The 22,447-nt window shown below is 38.2% G+C and overlaps 1 protein-coding gene across 3 annotated transcripts in view; it reads left to right on the plus strand.

Annotated features, from left to right (window-relative positions):
* Positions 1–18,377: 18,377 nt before the first annotated feature.
* Positions 18,378–22,447, plus strand: part of TMEM182 (transmembrane protein 182) — a 61,389-nt gene continuing 57,319 nt past the window's right edge. For 2 of the 3 annotated variants that reach the window (XM_004471270.4, XM_058278258.1), the window contains exons 1-3: positions 18,378–18,673; positions 18,933–19,032; positions 20,674–20,772. In XM_004471270.4, the coding sequence (XP_004471327.1) occupies positions 18,542–18,673; positions 18,933–19,032; positions 20,674–20,772 (331 nt within the window). In that variant the 5' untranslated portion in view covers positions 18,378–18,541. The remainder of the gene's footprint in view (positions 18,674–18,932; positions 19,033–20,673; positions 20,773–22,447) is intronic. The other variant, XM_012530118.2, reaches the window with a different exon arrangement.

Raw genomic sequence — 22,447 nt, forward strand, 5'->3', positions numbered from 1 at the left:
AAAAAGGAAGGAATAATCTCTACCAGCTTAGAGTGGTGAGGATTAGGGGAGAGCTCTTCCATTTTACAAGTGCACCCTGAGTCCCTTTTCGGGTGCTGGGCAATGGCAGCGAGACTGGTGGCACAAATAGCCGCAATAAAAATAATAAGTACAATAAATATATAAGAAGTAAAGTGCTATGACAAGGGATTGATAAGGAAGCAGGCTCTCGACGTGGAGACGAATGAGGCGAGGAGTCAGCTGCCTTAGACAGCTTGGAGGAGGTGACTTGAGCTGCCAACTGCTGAAAAGATAGGTGTGAATGTTACTTCTGAGCAAATTGAGGGGTCAGAGGGGTCATTCAGGACCTACAAAACCATGGCATAACTTCTGGGTTGAATTCTGAGTGCAATGAAAGGAATTAAGTGTGTGCGTGATACCAGATGGTGTGTATAAATCACCTAGCACAGTGCCTGACACGTGGTAAGTACTTAATAAATGTTAATTGTGGCGACTAGCTCCTCCTATTCAGGAACTTATTTCATCGTATTTCCCTTTCCCTCTGGTATCAAGAAGGGTCAGAGATCTTACCCTACAACATTTGCAACCTTAATACCAAGTTAGCCTGCCATTTGCATGAATGCCAGCAGGACACGCAATTCTCCTAGGTCAGACACAAAGGACTTTATTTCTCACAGAAATATCAGTAACCAGAGCATCAGCATTTTCTTCTGCAGGTTCCATGAGCTCTGTTTCCCACAGGGAAATGGGAAGAGGGCTAGGGCACACCTGTATATGCAGTGAGTTGCATTTCAAGAGAGCAGATCTGAATCTTTCATAATAGGGAGTAAGAATGCCTGCCCTTTGTTCTGGAGGCTCTTTCTATCTTACAATGGCTGTTTCCTATAAAAAGCATCTCTGAAAAGATAGTCCAGTTTGTACCTTCCAGTTTTCTCTATTCTCGGGATACTTTCCTTTTGTCACCAAACATGCTTTAGGCTCTCATTTATTAAAGAAGAAAAAGAAAATATTTTAAAAGGAAAAAGAAAAACTTAACTACAACATTGCTTCATTCTAAGTAGCCATCCAATCTCTTGCTTTCTTTTATTATGAAGTACTTAATAATATTAATAATAAAACAGGTTATCAATTTGGAGCACTTACTGTGTGCCACGTACCATACTATGTGCTTTGCTTTGATTAAATCAACTGATTTTCACACCATCCCTATTATACAGACAAAACTGAGGCATAGGGAAATTAAGATGACTTAAATTACTGGAAAGTGGCAGATCAAGAGATTGAACTCACATAGTTTGGCTCCAGAATTCATGCTGTTAACCAATAGAACACATGACCCCCAATAATCTATATTCATTGGTACTCTCTCAAAAACCCTTTTCTCCTTACTAATTGTGATCTGACTTCTGTGAGCCTATTGCATGTACTCCAGGGTTTTCCTTCCCCTTTTAATCCCCTAAATGAGGGCTTGCTCCAAGAATTATATCTTTTCTTCAGTAAACTGATCCACTATTCACTTTCACAGACTTTCACATATTGTACCTGTGTGTGCCTAGGTGTGTATTAATGTTAGTGCTCATCTATTACTCTTTCTGAATTCCCTGCACCAACAACTTACTCCCTTTATGCTCGAAATCCATCCTTCGTTTCCTACTTTGTGATAGTGGAACCTGTAAACAGTTCTCTGCCAGCTGGCATGATGTTACGCTTTGTCAATAGAGTGTGCCCAAGGGAAACTGTCAGAAGAAGGGTCTTCTCTCCTTGTTTCTGGCATGCTTTTCTCTTTTCTTGTTCCTGCAGTGTATGATGGCTAGCCAGCCAGCATCATTTACGCTTCCCCAGAGAGTGAGCAGCATGCTTTAGGCAGCTACCCAGATCATCTCGCTGCTGACCTAGCTGGCTTTCTAGTCACCCTAGAGGGTGGCTTCTGAGCAAATTGCAATGGCACTCCCACGGGCATATTCCCTACAAGTTCCACCAGTACCCCAACTGGTTTCCCATTCAATTTTCTTGACTTCCAAAGGCAATTTTCAACTTGTCGGCCTTGATCTGGCCACCTCAGCAAAACTCTGCCATTTTGTGAGCTGTAGCCATATCCTCTCCGATGAATTCTAAATCTCAGTCATAAGGGTGGGAGACTTCTTCCAAATTTACTCCTTTGATATTCTGCCTCATCCCTAGAGAAACTTGCTTCTCCCTATATCCACTAATCCAATATTCTTTATAGTTCTTTTACCCCTTATGGTAATTTATCTGTCAAGTGTTAGGTTGAGCTGAGAGAGCTGAGTTGCCCAGTGTCCAAATAGCCCATTAAGACAACAAGCCAAAATGCAAGTGACAAGCCTTTAATTACTTACTGTGATGATATAAGTAAGAGGCTAAACTGGAGAAAGCACCAATACCCTCACTCTTCCAGGTTTCCCCATGGTAGGGCACTGCTGAGCTAGGGTCAGATGAATCAGTACAGATGCAGATATGAAGATTGTCTTACTGCTGAGGGAGCCCAGAACAAAAGGCCTCTAAAATTTTACAGGCTCAAGAACCAGAGGGAGGGAGAAAGGAAAATGCTAGGACTAGAAGGTAATGAGTACTGAGTTAGGATGGAGAAGTGTGTCTTGAAGATGCCTGCCCTCCCTCTGATAAGGAGATCTTGGCAGAGGAGCCTGAAGAGAGCTTCAGCCAAAGGCTTCCAATAAAGAAGCCTCAGAATGGAGGTACCTAGGCTAGGAATGTAGATATGTGTAAAAGCGTAAGTGGCCGGGGAACCTGAGTCTTGGCTGCAACTCCCTTTAGAGATTGCAGGACACTGGCTGTGCACCAAGTCTGGTGTATGTGGGTGGGGAGATGAGGGAGGAGGCATGGGCTGGCAGCTTTCCCTGTCGGATGAAGCCTTTGTGATTTCCTGTGGTTGGACCTGAAAGATCACACATAGGATTTTGGCCAGGAGTCAGATTCTTAGTACTTCTCATGGTAATTAATAATTCTACATGTTAAACTGGCCCTGTTCAAATTTTGATGCAATTTCTGTCTCCTGAATGGACTTTGACTGATATAGAATTGGTACAAGGCTGAATGTTCAGTTCCTTCCCAATAGTAAATAGGATGCTAGTAACCAATGCTAGTAATCATAGCTATTACATGTGGTTGATTGTGATGAAATGTCAAATGATGGAAAACTGCCTTGGGAGCCCAAATGGATGCTGAGCTTGTCTGTTCTGGAGTAAAGGTAACTATTAATCAGTCAAAGGGGTACTGATGCAAAATACCAGAAATTGGTTTTTATAAAAGGTATTTATTTGGGGTAGGAGCTTACAGGTACTAGGCCATAAAGCATAAGTTACTTCCCTCACCAAAGTCTATTTTCATGTGTTGGAGCAAGATGTCTGCTGATGTCTGCCAGGGTTCAGGCTTCCAGAGTTCTACCTTCCAGAGTCTTGCTTCTTCCTGGGCTCAGGGTTCCTCTCTTTCTGCGGCTTGCTTCTGTTTCCTCTGTGAGCTTACTTCCTGGGACTCCAACTTAAGGCTTCAGCATCAAACTCCAACATCAAAACTCCAACATCAAAAACTTTCTACTCTGTCCTTTATCATGCCTTTTATTTGTGAGTCCCCACCTACCAAGGGATGAGGACTCAACACCCTAATGATGTGGCCCAATCAAAGCCCTAATCATAACTTAATCATGCCCAGGTACAGACCAGATTACAAACATAATCCAATATCTATTTTTGGAATTCATAACCATGTCAAACTTGTACAGTAACTATAAGGGCTGTGATGTGGGATGGATCCTTCTGAGTGCTCTTGAGTGTACTCAGAAAGAAAAGGAGAGCTCAGGTCCTTTAACTCTCCCTGAACTTACTGTCTAAGAAACAGAATACTCTCAAAATAGCCTGAAAATCAATTCATATTTATAGGCCCAGGTCTGATATTGTTGAAAATCAAACACAAAATTTATTTGTACAAGTTGCTGAATTACAATGTCTGTAGAAAACAGTTTTGACAAGCTTTTTGTGAAAGTAGGGCATTTTTTTTTCAGGAAAGAATGGGATCCTGGAACTTAGAATAAAGACATGTGGCTGGTTCCAGATGAAACTGGTAGTCTTGAACTCTTAAGTCATTCTGAGCCTCCTTTGCCGGTAGCAATGGTTTACCCTCCTGTGTCTGAGGAGACTCTTCTTCTCTTGTTTGAAAATGTTGTGATTACCTCTTCTGGTGTAGCTTCCTCTTTAAGGCATGCTCATGATCCTCAAGACTCACCACAACCACCATCTGTGGCTGTGGTGTTATCTCAGCAAACTCCAGGGGACAAATACACACTATGACTTAGGGAGAAATAGCTTATACACTGAAAGAATTGTAAGATTCTGCTAAAATATATCAGGAGAGACCTGGAGAACAATTGGAGGAGTGGATTCTAAGAGAGTTAGCTCATGGAGGGCAAAACATAATTGTAGTTTAGGTAGAATTCATTGATTAGGTGCATTACCTAGAGATTACAGATGTAATGTGCTAGGTTTTACAGCAGGAGGTGACTCTAATAGTTTACGCGGTTGGTTGACTAAACCTTGAATTCACAAGTGGCCTGTGTTTAATGAGATTGAGATGCCAGCATTTTCCTGGCATAATGTGAAGGGAATCCAAATGCTTAAGAATATAAGAATGTTAGAGTGGATTTATTATATATGACTTGCACACCTGCCCACCCACAAGAACGCCCAGAAGATACTCTCCTTACTAAGGCACTGAAGAATATTAGTGGGAGAAACACAACATTCCTGAAAGGGTTTGTGATTGCTCTCTTTCGTAGCCCAGGAATAGCCATGGGAGATACTGGTATTGAGATGGGTTCTCTGACTGTAAAGGGGTTGATGAGATCCCAGAGTAACAGAGGCCAGAAGGTAGCCCTTAATTTCCAAAGACAGGTATGGCAGAGACTTAAGAGTAATCAGAATGACTTGGCCCACTTTGGGCCATGGTTAAGTGATCTCAATGTCGCGAGGAATGAAATAAACAGCCAACTTATAAGAGCATTGCTTGAGCTATATAACAAAATAAACTCTAGTTCTAGCACACAAAACTCTGACTTGATTTGTCACAAATTAGGAACTCACAGCTTCTTACCCAATTACTACACCTAAGTCAATTAAAAAACTCAGAACCCTTTGATTGACAAGGAGTTCAGGTATTGTTGAGGAAGCGTTCCTCATACACAGCATTCACACACATACCTGCATACCATAAATCTTCCTCCAAGGAACCTGCAGCCATTTACTAGAGTGACTGCATGATTAAAAGAAAACACCCAGATCTTTGGGTAATACTAGACATGGCTCTGAATTGACACTAATTCCTGGGGATTCAGAATACCACTGTGGCCCACATATCAAGGTGGAATTGCATTGGAAGTTTCCCCAATCCCCCTAACCATCACACCCCACCCCTGCCCAAGGTCAGTGACTCACTAGGTCAACCCTGCCCAAGGTCAGTGACTCACTAGGTCAATTCAGGACTCAGCATTCATTTGTACACATGACTATGATTTATTACAGTGAAAGGATGCAAAGCAAACTCTTCAAAGTGAAAAGGCACATGATGAAATCCAAAGGAAAATAGGCTGAGACTTCCAAGAATTCTTTTCCAGCAGAGTCGCACAGGATATGCTCAATTCCTCCCCAGCAATGAGTTGTGACAACATATGTGTAATATTGTCTAACAGGAAAGATCACTACGAACTCAGTCCCCAGGTTTTGGGTTGGGGATAGTCACATAAACCCTCTCTACACGGTACATATCAAAATTCCAGATTCTCAGAAGGAAGCAGGTGTTCAGTATAAATTGCATTGTTTTCATAGACAACTGAGGCACAGTGGGACCCTCTTACACATTAGGGTGTTGGAAACCAAGTTTCCAGATACCAGGCAGTGGCCAAACTTGCAGGCAGACCTTTCTAAGGATAGCAGTCAGGCCCCTAACACTTTTCTGTACAGGAACTTAAAATAGTGAGGAAACTTAAGTCTAACTCATTGTAGGCCCAGATGATCAACTGTGTAGCCATTGGTTATCTCTCCAATTCCTGAGAACATTTGGTTGAAATAGACATACTTGACAACTGACAGAATCCACAAATGTTCTCTCTGACCCACAGGTGAGGTTCATTATGTCGGAAGGGCTAGTTGGAAGCCCCTGAAACTTCTCTTTCTTACCAAAACAGTAAAACAGAAGCGGTACTTTATTCATGTATAAACTAAAGAGATTAATGCCACCATCAAAGACATAAAAGAAACAAGTGGGTGATATCTACCGCATTCCCATTTAAGTCTCTTTTTGGCCTGTTAAGAGAATGATACACATTACCATTCTCAGAAGCCTTGGACTAGAAGCATTTTACCATGTCTGCCCAAATTACCAGATATAAGGAGATGGGAAAATATAGGGGGCATTAATTGTCCCTGCTAAAGACAGGCTATTTGTCCCTCAGTTAAATGTCCTTGACCAGTTGAACTTTCTTAGTTCTGAGTCGGTCTCTACCTATGAGAAGTCCTTTTGTTATTACTGTCATTGACCTTTGTTCCCAATCTGTTCTGTATTCCATACACAATTCTAAATGAGAAAAAGCATGTTTTTTGATTTACAGAAATTGGGGAAGTAGTAAGTTTTGAGTGGGAAAGGGGCACTAAACAACTTAATATAATATAATATAGTGTGTCCTATGTTATATCCTATTCTAAAGTTATTTTTTTTTAATCATTTGGATTCTCTTTGTTAGCTTAGGGTGACTTTTGTTATAACTACAAACAAAGCAAAACCCTCGATTGCATTCTGCCTCATTTTTCTTAATTTAAGGTATTAGCGGACAGTGGACTTGACCCAGTGGTTAGGGCGTCCGTCTACCACATGGAAGGTCCACGGTTCAAACCCCGGGCCTCTTTGACCCGTGTGGAGCTGGCCCATGTGCAGTGCTGATGCACGCAAGGAGTGCCGAGCCACGCAGGGGTGTCCCCCATGTAGGGGTGCCCCATGTGCAAGGAGTGCACCCCATAAGTAGAGCCGCCCAGCGCGAAAGAAAGTGCAGCCTGCCCAGGAATGGTGCCGCACACATGGAGAGCTGACGCAGCAAGATGACGCAACAAAAAGAAACACAGATTCCCATGCCGCTGACAACAGAAGCAGACAAAGATGATGCAGCAAATAGACACAGAGAACAGACAACAGGGTCGGGGGGAGGGAAGGAGAGAGAAATAAATAAATAAATCTTTTAAAAAAAGATATTAGCAGTGTTAAGAAAGAAAGATAGTCTTATAAATGCTTTGGCATCCTAAGTTAAACAGGGATTTTTCCCAGTAGCATCTCTCATTCCCATTTTTGTCTTCTTTCTTCTAGTCTTTTTTAGTTTCTCAAATTAATAAAGTATAAATGCCATTATCTGAGAGTTTTTTATTATACTATTAATTCCAATCAAGGCTTCCCTTGCTTTGTCATTAAGATCAGTATTATTCATCTCCTGTTACTGAAGCTTTGATTTTCCAACCTCAGAGCTTTAGAAAGGAAGAAAAAATGATTTTAAATGGTCTAAATATCTGAGACAACTCTAAAATAGTGTGAGACAAATATAAGAAAACTTATGGAATTTATTATAATACGTGGGCCAGATTCTTGGATTTATGCATTTCAAATTGATAGATTGAATGCCATAAAAATAGCTAAACCCAAGAGAATTTAGTGTTTTTTTCTCCAGACTGTCTCATTTTGGTTTATAATTTAAGATCCTGGACCAGTTTTGAAAAAATGGAATGAGAAAGTATTTGCATTAAAATTTTAAATGTTAACAACATTATTTATAATAGTCAAAATAAGGAAGCCATCCAAATATCCATCCTCTGGTGCATGGGTAAATAAAACATGGTATATCCATAACAATGGAATGTTATTCAGCAATAAAAAGGAATGCAGTTCTGATACATGCAACAAATGGATGAACTTCAAAAACATTATTCCAAGTGAAAGAAGCTAATCAAAAAAGACCCTTACTGTTTGATACTGTTAGAAATCTCACTGGATTGTGGAGGAGAAAAGAATTTTATTAATGATCGCGTGACCTGGTTAAAATGGCCGGTGCCCCAAACAACAAAAAACACTGACATTTATACACTAAACCTAACACATGGTCCCTCGCCTGTTCCCCATTGAGTGGGTACTTCAGGGGTTACAGCCTATCCAAGAGGTCTAATTAACCTATGGGGCTTCCCGCTCTAAGTCGCTGGGCTGGCTCAGTGCTGCTTTCACTCCTGGCAACGCTTTTGAAATTCAATGCCTCGCCTCACCATTGGCCCCGCCCTCACTTTGGCCCCACCCACGCTTTGGTGCCACTTTTCAAATTCTTGGTGCCAAAGCCTCTAGAACCCCTTTCCCTCCCTCTTCCAACTACAGAGCCCAGTTAGGCTTCACCTTTATGTGAAAATTAAACTTAACCCTTTCCTTACAGTACCATTTGTATGAAATACCAAAAAATGATAAGTTCATAGAGACATGAAATACATTTAGTGATTGTCGGCAGCTTGGGTGGGTTGGAGTGCTGGGGGTGGGAATGAAGATTCACTCCTGATAAGAGATTTCTTTGTTGGGGTGTGAAAATGTTCTAAAATTAGATTATGGTAATGGTTGTATAACTATAAATATAGTAAAGACCACTGAAATGTTCATTTTGAACAGAATTTTATGGTACATTAATTATATCTCAGTAAATGTGTTTTTAAAAACACCTTGATCCAGTCATCTATTTTTTTAAAAATTTTATTTCTCTCCCCTTCCCCTGGCCCCCCCATTGTCTGTTCTCTTGTGTACATTTGCTGTGTGTTCTGTGTCCACTTGCATTCTTGCATTCTCAGTGGCACTGGGAATCTGTGTCTCTTTTTTGTTGCATCGTCTTGCTGCATCAGCTCTCTTTGTGTGTGGCACCACCTTTGAGCGGGCTGTGCTTTTTTTGCATGGGGCAGCTCTCCTTGCGGGGTGCACTCCTTGTGTGTGGGACTCCCCTACACGGGGGACACCCCTCTGTGGCATGGCACTCGTTGTGCATGGCAGCAGTGCACGTGGGCCAGCTCATCACACAAGCCAGGAGCCCCTGGGTTCAAACCCTGGACCTTCTATACGGTAGGCACATGCTTTATCAGTTGAACCACATCCACTTCCCCCAATCATCTATTATGAAACTATTTTGGAAGAACTAAATTTTTGTAATTGTGTAGAGTAGCATATATATATATTTCACATCAAATATGCATTTCACATAAAATTAATTTCATCCTATTCGAGAAAAGATCCTTTTCTATTTGCATGCTAATACAAAGTATTTCAAACACAAACTTGTCTCTGTAAAATTTGAAAATCATTTCATGTTTCTGTGTCAAAAATTACAAAGATATTCTCCCCCACCCCTAAAAGTTAGATGTGCATATGTATGCCTAGTGCAGGGGGTGAAAATACATACATCAAAATGTTTGTGTGTGTGGTGAGATTACATTTACCTATTTTCTCTTTGTGTTTCTCCAAAATTTCTATACTGAGATCATATTATTTAAAATAAATAAATATTTTAAAATTAAATGGGAAAAGGTAATTGCCTAATACCTCAATAAAGTATGTACATGAAAAGAAGTCAGATTTCATCTAATTAGTGTGCTACTTGAACAGATTAATTTTCAATTCCAAAATGTTTCATTTTTCTAGTTTGACCTTCTCTAAAGCAAGTACCTTGTTCCTATTTTTCCTAGGAAAGCAGATGACTATTTCTTTTGTCCCACTTAGTAAATTCGGTGTTTAAATAAACCAGCAAAAAATAAGCATTTCTGGACTTCACCAGAACTTTACCAATCTATGTGCATTGTTCAAAACACGAGACAGACTAACTGTATGTGTCTTTCATCCTTGTAAATAGGACAATCATGGTTATGTTGTTTTTTTCCTGTTGCTTTTCTCAGGAAATTCTTATATCTGAATCTTCCTTGAGGAATAAGTATTCCTTTCAAGAATCACCTTTCCCCCCCCTTTTGTCCATCTTCCTGATTTGCCTTATTAGAACATTCTCTCAAATGTCAAACAGTCAAAGCACTATGAAAGTGACGATTATTGGGGGTTCTTTAGTGTCTTAGTGAATAAGGAAAAACTTGCTGAGTGAATTTGATTCTGGCACTGGGATTAAGGTCACTTAAGTCTATCCTCTCTCAGACCCAGGAGAAGCAGAAGCAGATTTTGTAATCGTCCCATAGCGCTGTGATTCTCAACGTGGGCAGGGGGAGGAGGATTCCCCCCCCCCCCCCCCCAGGACAGTCTGCAGCCTTTATTTATTCATTTATTTTTTCTTTTTACGCAGTCTTTATAGATATGTTTGATGGCCACAATGTGGGAATGGGCTGCTCTTGGCATCTAGAAGGTAAAGGCCAGCGGTGCTTCTAAACATCCCACAAAGCACAGCACATTTACCTGCTCACCCAAAATGTCAGTAATGCGGAGGCTGAGAAACCCTGCATCGAGAGATTCTGAGTTACCTCAGTTTCCCCATCTAGTAAATGAGAAAAACCATAGCATTTAATTCAAGGGCTTATTGTGGACATCAAATAAGTTAATAAGCAAAAAGCACTTAAATAGTATGCAGGACAAAGTCTTGTGTTGACCGCTACTACTGCTGCTGTTGTCATTTTTTATTTGGTTCTGTTTTTCTTTGAGTAGCCTGACATATACTAGTTTTCAAGTGCTTCTCAAGACCACAAATGCAGTAAAATTAAATAGAACATACAGGACTTGGCTGAAAAAAAAAATCATGAAGAGAAGGCTGTGCAAACATCTCTGCAGAAACTGGGGGTGCCTTTAGCAGCCTGCAGACAAAGCTCCCCCTGGACCACTGCTGACTAAATTTTCTCACCAGCTGATTTCTCCCAGTGGAGAGCTCCTGCAAGGGCACTCAGGTTACACCGATGTGACCCCATGCCCACCACTGTCTTTCCAACGAATTGAATGGTCTCTCCTTTGGGGCACGTGGAGTACTTGCTCTCAAATTCTATTTGACTGAACCTCTTAGGAGACCTTCTTTGGGAAAGTCTTCTGGAGAGGACCTTCATCTTTCCTGGCACAGCAGGACTTAGTGGCAAAGGTATTTAGGGGAAGACAGCATATGCCAGAGTCAAGGATAAATAAAAAACTCTCTCTCTAGACTAAGATTCAAGTCATCACACACAAGATTAATGCACAGCACTTTCCCAACTAAAGGCAGAAGATGGGGACTTTTCCATTTACACATTTTCTAACATGGAGTGTGTATGTTCCCTCAGAATTTTTGACTCCTACTAAAGAAAGCAATGGATAAATTAAATTAAAATCACAATAATTTAAAATGTATATGTGTTTATGTAATACATACAAGTTACATTGTTTGATTCCTACATTTGTCTATCAAATAGTTTCCCCTTTAATCCCTGATAGTGTGCCAGGGATGTTTTACTGTATGTTGACTGTAATTGAAGGCAGCTTTAATGCACTTAAGTGACTAATAGAGTTTTTTAAAGAAAAGAACCAAGAGCTGGACAGAAAATTCATTTGGAAAGTGAAGGATGCTTTGTAATGTGGCTTGTCCTATGTAAGTTATTTGTGTGAGTAACTCTCAATTTAATGGAAAGCAAACTGCCTAAAATAATAAGCTGAATGAGCTTGTAGATCTTCCTATGGTTATATTTGATACATGCTATTCATTTAGGTCATAGGTAAGTTGATGGCACCCTCTTAATCAAGACAGCTCAGGCTCAAATGCTGTGAAAATAGTCATTCCATGCTCTGCATTATTTGAGTTAACATAAAAATCCCCACTGCTGGCCAGTGTGCCATGAAATACAAATGCTACCAGTGGCCAGAAGATGGCACTCATCAACACATATCAGTTCAACTCAGTAAGGTTGGAATCTAGTCAGTTAATATTTTACTGACTACCTAAGGATGCAGCAGTAAGTAAAACATAATCCTTTATGTCACTCATAGAGTGTATTGTCCGTGTACATGTATGTGTGTGATGCTTAATTTCATGTGTCAACTTGGCTAGGTAATGGTATCCAGTTGTTAGGTTAAATAAGCACCGGCCCTATTACTGTAGAGGTATGCTGAGGGTATTTCATAGATGGATTTGCATCTATAATCAGTTGATTGCATCTATGGCTTACTGCATCTACAATTAACACAGGAGTTTGCCCTCAGCAATGTGGAAGTCTCCTCATCCAATCGGTTGGAGGTCTTAGAAGCTAGAACTGAAGATTAAAGAGATCAGAAAGTAGGATTTCTGCTTAAATTTCAGTCATTAGCTTCCCCTAGGGAGTTTGTATTACACTTCAGCATTACCTTTATCAGAATTTCCAACCTGTGGCCTGCCCTACTGAATCTGACCTTACCAACCTCTATAGTCATGTGAGCCAATTTCATATACAATAATAAAAAAATCTCTACCTCAATTATTTCTAAATATGCTATCAGTTTTGATTCTCTGGAGAACCCTGACTGATACAATGTGTAAGACCCGAAGGTCTGTAAATAATCTCTCAAAATGCTCAAGATGTAGTCTTGTTGATGGGTGGCAAGGTAGCAGGGAGGATGTCTCACAAGAACACCAAGTGCCATAAATACCATCAAAATGGGCCATTAGAGTCACAGAGATACATGGTGATGGTTCTCAGGCAATCAAGCTCTGTTTCTAAAAGCATCACAGAGAAGCAATTTATTTTAAGGTCATCACTCAGTCTATGGGCTTATGTCTAAGACTATGGGGCCAGAGTCCCTTATCTGTAACTTTGGGGCCAGACAAATTTTAGAACTCAGAATTTTGAGGATTTTAGGAAAGGAATATGTGTATATTGTATATTACCTAACATCTCCAGTGGAACCTGGGGATCCTTGTAATCAAATACATTCATATTTATGCAGTAAAACATGAGAATCCACATTAGAGTTTTTATATAGTCTCATGCTCATGCTGATCAGGTCTGCTTTGTCTGAAGCTTTTGGACTTCAGAGATTTGAGGATGTTGAAATGGCAGATAAAAGAGTATGGACCTACACTATATTATTCCAAACTATCTTCCTCACAAATCTCCAGAAAAAGTGTGCAGCTTTCTTTGTTCTAACATTTCAGTATTCTGGAAAATGGTTTCCAAATCTGTAGAAGCTGTGAGAGAACGATTTCTTTGTTTACAAATTTGTTCAGCATTGTTGAGTACTGAGCACTGACTGTCATGCTTATATATTTTTTAAACTAAAGTGAACCACATTAATTTTATTTTGAAAATGGTTTCATTAGCTATTTTGAGATAATTAGAGTATTGCAATGTCAGAACTGGAAATTGTGACATTAGAAAAGATAGTTTTGTTCATTATCACTCAAAAATTAAATATGACTTAAGATTTCTGCTATGTTTAAGTGTCTCTACCAATATAAAACAAAACTAACTAAATGGAAAGACATTGAATCAAAACAGGCAAAACTTTCCATTCTGTACTGTCATCCAACCTTTAATAGTCAAGTTTTAACTTGTGAAAACCAAAAGATAAATTTACCATCATATCTTGGAACGGTAGTGATCTTAGTGTAGTCTAAATTTTAAAAGATTGAGTTTTAACTTGTATTTGTTAATTTTAAAACTTTAAATTAAAAAAACATTTTGCCATGATTTCTCTGTTTAACTGGAGACTCTAAAAGGGAAGTCACTTTCAGGAAGTCAGGAGGCTCTCCAAACGACTTATGGTAATAGAAATAGTCCAATCTAGATAAGGAAACAGGGAGAGATGCCAAGTCCAAGGAGCTTTCAGAATGAAATAAAACTATCTTCTGAACAAAAAGGAGGACAGGCTGAAACTTATAAACAAAGCTAAGGGGCAATATTTAGGAAATAACATAGGAACATAACCTGAAAGTTAATGTGAATTGCCTCTAGCTGTGGGACCCCATGGAGATACCTCCTTACTTATTCCTGTTCTTCTCTATATGACAGAGAACATCTCTAACTCCTACCAAAACAATGACCTTTAAATAATAAAATTCTTGCCCAAGAGAATGGATGCACCAAGAAAAGCTTGTTTCATAGTTTGCCTACTGAAGACTTAACCTGGATACAAGGTATTTGATGTGCTGAACATTGCACCTGTCACATTGCAGGTGCTCAAGAATATTAGCTAGTATTACTCATTTCTCAGTTGACATTTTTGACAATGACCCTCTTCCACAGGATTGATTCCTGAGATGACGTGCTTGCTCTTGTGGCCTTGCATGATTCTTTATGATAATTATATCAACATAAAAATAGATTAGACATTCACATAAGGGATAGTCACATGCAGGAGTAAGTGAGTAGTTTCACTACAGAATTATTGTGAGATGAGGTTGCTGTTCAGGCTCATCTTGCAGCCTTTCCTTAGGAAAGAGGATGAAAGAGCACAGAACCTGCATCCAAACTTGTAAAGAGGTCATAAGAACATGATAACTGTGTTACCATCTTCCTAGCACATAGACATTTTTTAAAGCTGCTGAGAGAACCTGGGGAAGATACATGGAATGAACGTTAGAAATATTTGGGTAATAATGGGAAATTAGAAAAGATTCAAATAACAGGCAAATGGCCCAGTTTTCTGAAAAAAGAAGTAACTTTTTGACCCCTGGATGTTAAGTTCCTTTTCATTTCTCAGGAAGACTCTAATATGGATTTTTTTAAAAGTAGTTTTGTGAACATTTGTATAGGAAACGTGTACAATGCTGAAATCTAGCTCTCCAGACAAAGAACAGCTCAGGCCAGGGCAGTACTGGTTCTAGGATGGGTTTGCATTTGGACAGCTCAGGGGAATGTCTTGTATTTGGAACTCAGTCAAGAATCCTGTTAGAAATTGAGTAAATATTTTAGTGCCTTTGTGTGTCAACTCTGCTAAATACTGGGAATAATCAAGCTAAAGGAGCTCAGTTTAATAATGTCAAAAATATTCTATGGTATTTTTCTCAAATAGATGCATATTTATGGATGGCTGTATTAGTTAGGGTTCTCTAGGGAACAGAATCAAAAGGAAATATCTGTAAATAATATGAAATTTTTATAAGATTCTCCCACGTGATCATGGGGATGCACAAGTCCAGGTTCCACAGGCAGGCTGCAAACCAGTGAAAGTCCAATGAAGGTCCTTGATGTGTTTCTGGGAGATGTTGGCTGTCCAAAGACGAGCTGGGAAATTCTCTCTGAATGCTGAAATCCCTTCCCCTTTAAAGCATTCCACAGATTGGGTAAAGTGTCACTCATTGCTAATCGGGGCAATCTCCCTGGGTGATGTAGATATAATCAGCCATCTATGCAATAAACTCACTGATGGCTAAAGCCCATAAATGTCTTTGTATTACCGTTAGCCCAGTGCTTGCTTGACCAAACAACTGGACACAATTACCTGGCATGTTACGTAGTAGCCTAACCATCACAGTTGTGAATACTTATGTTGATTGCATTTAATAGCTGGTTGAACAAACATGTCTCCAAGATGTTAGTTACTTAAAGTATGCCACCCTGAAAAGAAGTCTTCTATGGCATGTCCAGGACTCCACCCTGTCCTACATTTAGAATAATGATATTTTTATTGTTACGCTTATACATTTTGGGATAAGCCAAGAATGGTGAGAAAAATGATTAGTTGATGGGCTGAGTCTGAAGGATGATGCTTTTCTGTGACAAAGACCTACACTGAGATGAATTATAGAAACAAAAAAAAACCATAGTCTTTCCTACTTATTTTAAAAATCTAGTTGTTTTGTGTGTGTATATGTTAAAGATTTAGTATTAATGAATGGCATTTGTACCATAAACCATTGAAATATAAAAAATAAAATCTTCCTGTCCTACAGATTCCTCAGATGATATTGTCACCTATGATCACAATGGCACATACAACCACAGCGATTAGTAGTATGCTGATCCAGAGAGAGGAATGTGTGGCAAAGCAGTAGAAGGGTCTTGACTTCAGAAGCCCATTATTACAATCTCTGTGCACTTCATTCTAATTCTTCCCCACTGGTTCGCGAACTCTTCAGGGTCAGGGCATGTGTATTGTAATTTCAAAAGCTAACAAAGTGCCTGGGCCCTTACAAGTCTCAATAAGCACTTCTTGATAAAGCATTCACTTACTAAAAAAACTAACAATTTGATATTGTACTAATTATAGAAAAGCATTTTTATTAGTTTTCTTTTTCTGCTAATATTAAATTACCAAAAGATTAGTAGCTTAATTCAACACAGATGTATTACCTTACCCTTCTGGAGATCAGAGATTCCACTGGGCTCAGGTTAGGGTGTCATCAGGGCTATAGTCATTCAGGGAGGCTCTAGAGGAGAATCTGTTTTCTTTTTCAGCTTCTGGAAGCTGCCTGCATTCCTTCACTTGTGGCCCCCTTCCTCCATCTTCAACACCAGCAACTCTTTGACCCTTTTTCTGTGGTCACATTTCTTTTCCTGACTACTGCCAGCAAAGTTTTTTTGGCTTTTCTTTTAAGGATTCTTGCAATTACATTGGGCCCACCTGGATAACCCAGGATAATCTCTCTGTCCCAAGATCTTTGACTTAATAATATTTGCAAAGTCCCTTTTGCCATGTAAGGTAGTATATTTATGACCTCTAGGGATTAGAGTGTGGCCATCTTTGGGAGACCATTATTCTGCTTATTTTATCATAGCGTCCAAATAAGAAAGGTGATGGTACTAAGTTGTTGGACTATACCCAAAATACTTTCCTATGCCTCATTAGAATAGAGGACTTGAAAATCCTAGCAGAGATGCAGAACTGGGAGTAAATTTGGAGTTGCACCAATATAAGGTGTGTTTGAAGGAACAGGATGTTTAGCTTAGGAAGAAAAGACCTACATTTATGTGGATTGAGGATTGTGGTTTGCAGAGGCAAGAGATGACTTCTCTCATCAAAATATTAGAAAATTCTGCCACATGACAGAGGGTTTAAACTTGTGCTGCACTGTCTCAGAGGACAGAAGGATTAATTGGAAACTCTCAGGATGCAGGTTTTGCCAGAACGTGTGGTCATTAATGCTATCTTCAAATGCAAAAGACTGGAAATGCCTGTAACTTGATAATGGGGGCAGTCTTCTAAAGGGGACTTGAGCATTAGATGAAGGGTTGGCTCAGGTGAGTTCACCAATTCATTTTTTTTTTTTTTAAATTACAAAATTTTTTTTTCAGTCAATGATTTAAGATTTAGAATTCCATTCTTGACCTTTGGGAACCTCTGTTTTTAGAAAGCTGAATCTGTCAAGGGCCCTTCATCCTTCCAGAGGCGATATCTTTTTGACCTCACCAAATTCTTCCTAAGGATCTATCCCATGCTAAACAACAACAAAAAAGACTGTTGAAAAAAGCTGGTAGAGTTCAGATACCTCCTGAGAAGATGAACTGGCCCATGTTATTGGTGAGAATATAAGAAACAATAGCCAAAGGGAAAGGCTTTTTAAATATCACACGAACACCTAAAAAATAACCTTCCTTTCATAGACAAGAAAAGAAAACAAACCAACTGTGAAGAGATGTGGCATGAAGAAATTGTAGATTCATTGCTATTAAATGGGGTGTTAAATATAACTCATATTTTGAGGACATTGTATATTTAAAGTGAAGAAAGCAAAAGCAAGAGTGGTCTAGATTCTTTCATCTTAATCCAGAAAACTATAATTTCTGAGGCTTTTTGTCATCAGTTCACTTTATAAAAGGGTTGATTGTTGAAATAACTTGTATAAGAGTAGTGTATGTCTATTAAAAAAGTGCTATTTTATGTCAATAGTGTATGCTTTATAAATTAATTTTCAATAACTTTAAAGAATTGATGCTCCCGTGGATATTCTTGATCTTTTAAGTACAAATCTGAACATCTAAGTTATAAACCTGAACTGCATGCAGTATCATGTGAGACCATTTGAGCCACAGATTATTTACAACCCCACAAAGGACCAATAGGAATTATGAAATTGTTTTCAAGACAAATATTTGTGGTTCTTTATAAACTGTGATTTATGTATCTTCAGGGAGAGCCTTAAGTGTCTTTGGATTTGTAGTAGTCCTTCTGGACTAAGACACTTATTCAGACACTTCAGATTTTGGGTCAGTACTGACAATGCCTTCATAGCCATTCCAACTTCTTTCTACTTCTATGGATCACCCAAGAGAAATAATGATAATTCTAGCTAGATCCTGATATTCCTCTCCATAGTCAGGGAAGGTCAGCTATTTTTTGATCCTCAGTCAGAATCCTAAAATAGCTGGCCATTCTCAGCTGCTAGGCTGGAGCCCCTCCAGAGGAGAGCAAAGGGAATACAAATCCACTGGCTAGATGTGAGCTAGAAGCCACCAAAACATGAGCTAGGAGAGGTTTCTCAAGAAGATTCTGCCTGCTCAAAATCTTGATTTTGTTGTTTTTTTTTTTTTTTGAGTGCTAGGTGTCTGCCATTCTTTATCTTATTTGAAGGGAAACCTGTAAATTGAAAATGAAACTAAATGTTGCCATCTTTTTTGGGGCTCTCTTTGGTGCTTTGGGGGTGTTACTGCTTTTGGTGGCTTTTGGATCAGATTATTGGCTTCTTGCAACTGAAGTTGGGAGATGTTCAGGTGAACAGAATGTGCGTTTCTTTTTCAAAATGTTGATGTGCTTGGTAGTGATGAGAATAATCTTGTGTATCCTCTTGAAATCTGAGAATAATAGTTGAGCGTTTATTTCTTCAGAGTAGAGAGAGAAAGCTAGTTACCAACTTTCTTTGGGTAAAAATATATTTTTATTTCTTTGGGATAAAATATATTTCTTTAAAATATTCCTGGATGTAATAATTTTGACCATGTTTTTGTATTGACAGTAAGCTACTTCATTTGTGTCTTCTACAGATACAGAATGTCACTTTTCACCATGAAGGATTCTTCTGGAGATGTTGGTTTAATGGGCTTGTCGAAGAAAATGATTCCAGTGTCTGGAAGTTCTGGTATAGTAAGTACAATTTAATTTCATTGTCTTTAAAGTAAAAATGAATAGCTTCATAAGAAATATTTACTACATTTCACTTACAAAACAGGACTGAATTTTTAATTGTAGAATCCCAAAATGATATCTTCAAACATTTCATTAAGAGATTCCTTTTGAGCAAGTAGAAATGGCAGTAGAAATAATTATTTCATCTTCTGGCATAGAATAGGAGTGTGAATATTTCTGGCAAAACTGAATTACCTGTTGTTTATATGCTCACATTTAAAATGAACTAACTCTAACAAACAAAACATACTATATATAATATTTTTAAAGTGTCTATTATTGCATTGTTGTGAATTATGCATTTCATTTAGCTGTAAATGCTTGAAATTACAAATTTAAAAATACAGAAAGAGGTATATTGTTTTATATCCAGATTATGAAAGTTAAAAAATCTTTTTTTTATAATGATACTTAATTACCAGCAGGGGCAGATGAAAGCTTTCTTTATTCGGACTTTAACCAAGGTTGTAAGCAATATCAAGAAAGCCAGTGCTTTTGATGTTTGCAATCTCTCATAGAAATTTTAAAGTTCTTTTTTGAAGAATAATAGTGTTTTTTAAAAAATTCTTTCAACTGTCTTTCCTATGTTGTATTGATCTTTAAAACTCAATTCATTGAAAATTATTGCACCCAGTAATGAAAGAACTGTTTATTTTCTAAAAGTGTTTTGGGGTTGAAATTATTAGTCTCCTAATCACAAACTCATGTGATAAATCAAAGTAAGATATTTACAGAATAGTAAAAATTGTGGAGGACATAATACAAATGTGAGTTCACTGAAGACTTAAACAAGACAGGAGATTGGTATATATCAAAGGAACGAAGGTAATGCTGAGATGGCGTTTTGAGAGGAATATTTGATAAACCACCCTTTAGTGCATTTTGGGGAAGAGAATAAGAATGCAGTTTGCACACTGCCCGCAGAAACTATTTAGACTTTGGTAAAATGGAGTTAGTTTGAGTGTGGAAGAGAAAGATTTTGCCAAGGATAGAGAAAAAGAAAGAATATTTTATTCTAGCTTCTCCCTGAAGTAGCATAGGAATAATACTCCACAAGCAGAAATCCTGGCTCCTCCCTAAAATGTGCACAATGGAATCTTCAAATTTGCAACAACATAAAAGTTCTTTCTTGAGGCTTCTTCAAATGTTAAAAATGTACCTGAATTAATAATTTGTATGATTGATCATCTGCGTCTCTTCCTTAAAAATAGAATATAGAGGAGATTTTATATTAATTGGGACTAGTCAAGATCCAATCTAAGTTTGTTAGATTTAAAAAAAAACAATTATATATTGAATAGCTACTATAGCTAAGTGCTGGAGAAAATGGTTGTGAAAATAAATGAAGGGTGGTACCTTTAATTTTAAGATGATATTAGGGCATTTGAGCCTATTCCATTAAATTATGTCATGGAGCTGAATCCTCTGGGTGAATCCACCTTCCAGGCTCCCCAGGTCTCTTGATAAGATGTTTCGTAGGAGGTCTCCTCACCTTACCTTACAATTCTCTGAATTTGTTGACCTAACCTGCAGTTTCACTTTGGTCCTATACTCCTAGCTTCTCAATAACAAATACTATTGTTTTGCTCTCCTCCCTAGCCAATCAGCCACCATCCAAGAACTGCACGCACGCTTACTTGTCACCATACCCCTTCCTGAGGGGCGAGCACAATTCAACCTCCTATGATTCTGCAGTTAGTAAGTACCCTCTTTCCTGAGGATGTCACTGAGACAAACTCATCTTTCTCAAAGACGTCTGCCACCAATTTATTTTGTGGGCAATTAAAACAGAACTTATCATCTGAAATGCCAACATTTTCTCTGATATCAATCTGTTATGTAAAAAATAGTATATTAATTTTAACATGCCATTTGTTCTAGTACAACATAACATTGGTCTAAAAGTAGAGCCATTGCATTTACTTGCTAGCCATAAAAATAATTTTAAAATGTGTTTTCCATTATGGAAATAGTGATATTAACAGGGAGAACTGTTTCTTAAGGGTTCAACCAATCTAAAACTAGTCTTACAATAGAAAATATTATTGCAATATATACACCTTACTTTTAAAATATTTTTACAGTTGTTACCCAATAATGTAATTATCTTGCTGTATTTGTACTAAATGCTTGAACTCTGTTGTATGCCTGAAGTAGGGCAGTCAGATATCATTAACTGAGAGTCATGATTATGTAGCTTCTTTCATTTTTCATACCACTATTTGGTTTATAGAAAGTAAATTTAGTTCCTATTGAAAATACATGAAATGTAAATAACTATATTTTTAGAGAAACTACATAGACATAATATGTCAGACACCTCTTTGACAGCTGGCCTCATCAAGTTTTTAGTCAAGGGCATTTACCTTAACCCTTAAATTAATTTTAGGTACAGAATTCATCGATGTCATCAATAAAGTCAAAAATATGTTCTTTTTCTTAAGGGAATAGTTAATATCTAATATGATTGAACATATTTCCTTAGATATCCAATATATTTAATATTCACATCATTCATTCGCTATTCATTTTTCTGTAAAGTATGTATTTCCATACTTTATAATTTTAGTTGTGTCAAAGAACATAACATTTACTTATGTCAAGTCATTAATGTGACACTTGTTGGAGCGAGTGTTGGGTCTGGACAGGAAAAAAGGTGAGCTGACCCCCAGCTGCTCTTGTCCATCGAGGTTCCTTGCATTCAAAAGGCCAGTGAGGGTCGGCATCCAAAATCGTGCCGTGTGGATGCTCCGTCCCATTACAATCTCCATGGGGCGTCCTCATTGCCCTTAGTTGAAAACCCTTGGGCCATGTATGGTGATGGCTTCCTCAATGATAAGAAAAGACTTGGCATAGGAAAGAGTAGGAGAAAATATTTTATATTATAGAAAATCTCCAGAAAAAATATCCCTTTCCTGACATTCTTACTTTTATAAAATGACCGAAGAAATAGTACGGGATTGACTTTCCAAAATATTAGGTATTCACCTAAAAATTAATGTCATTATAGGTATTCATATTTGAAGACCCTGTGATGAGATAGATATTATAGGGACCTTATGTTTTAAATGAAATTTACATATTCGAAATATCCTTACCTCAAGGAGATAGTGGAGAACTTGAAAAACAAGGCGACATATCCATGCATAATAATTATGGTGTAGATGGATAGTAAATACATGTCAGAAAAATTATACTGCAATTACACTTAGAATTATTATGTAGCACTGCATATAATTACTATGTCAGTTTTTGGATCTAGTGACAAAACCGTATTCCACCTTTTTAAAAAAATTGTCATATTCCTCTCTGGCACATATTATAACTCCTTCCTTGAAGCAATTTTATTAAACACTTTAAGAAAAAATGACTA

The sequence above is a fragment of the Dasypus novemcinctus genome, chromosome 17 (assembly GCF_030445035.2).
Source record: "Dasypus novemcinctus isolate mDasNov1 chromosome 17, mDasNov1.1.hap2, whole genome shotgun sequence".
Taxonomy (NCBI): domain Eukaryota; kingdom Metazoa; phylum Chordata; class Mammalia; order Cingulata; family Dasypodidae; genus Dasypus; species Dasypus novemcinctus.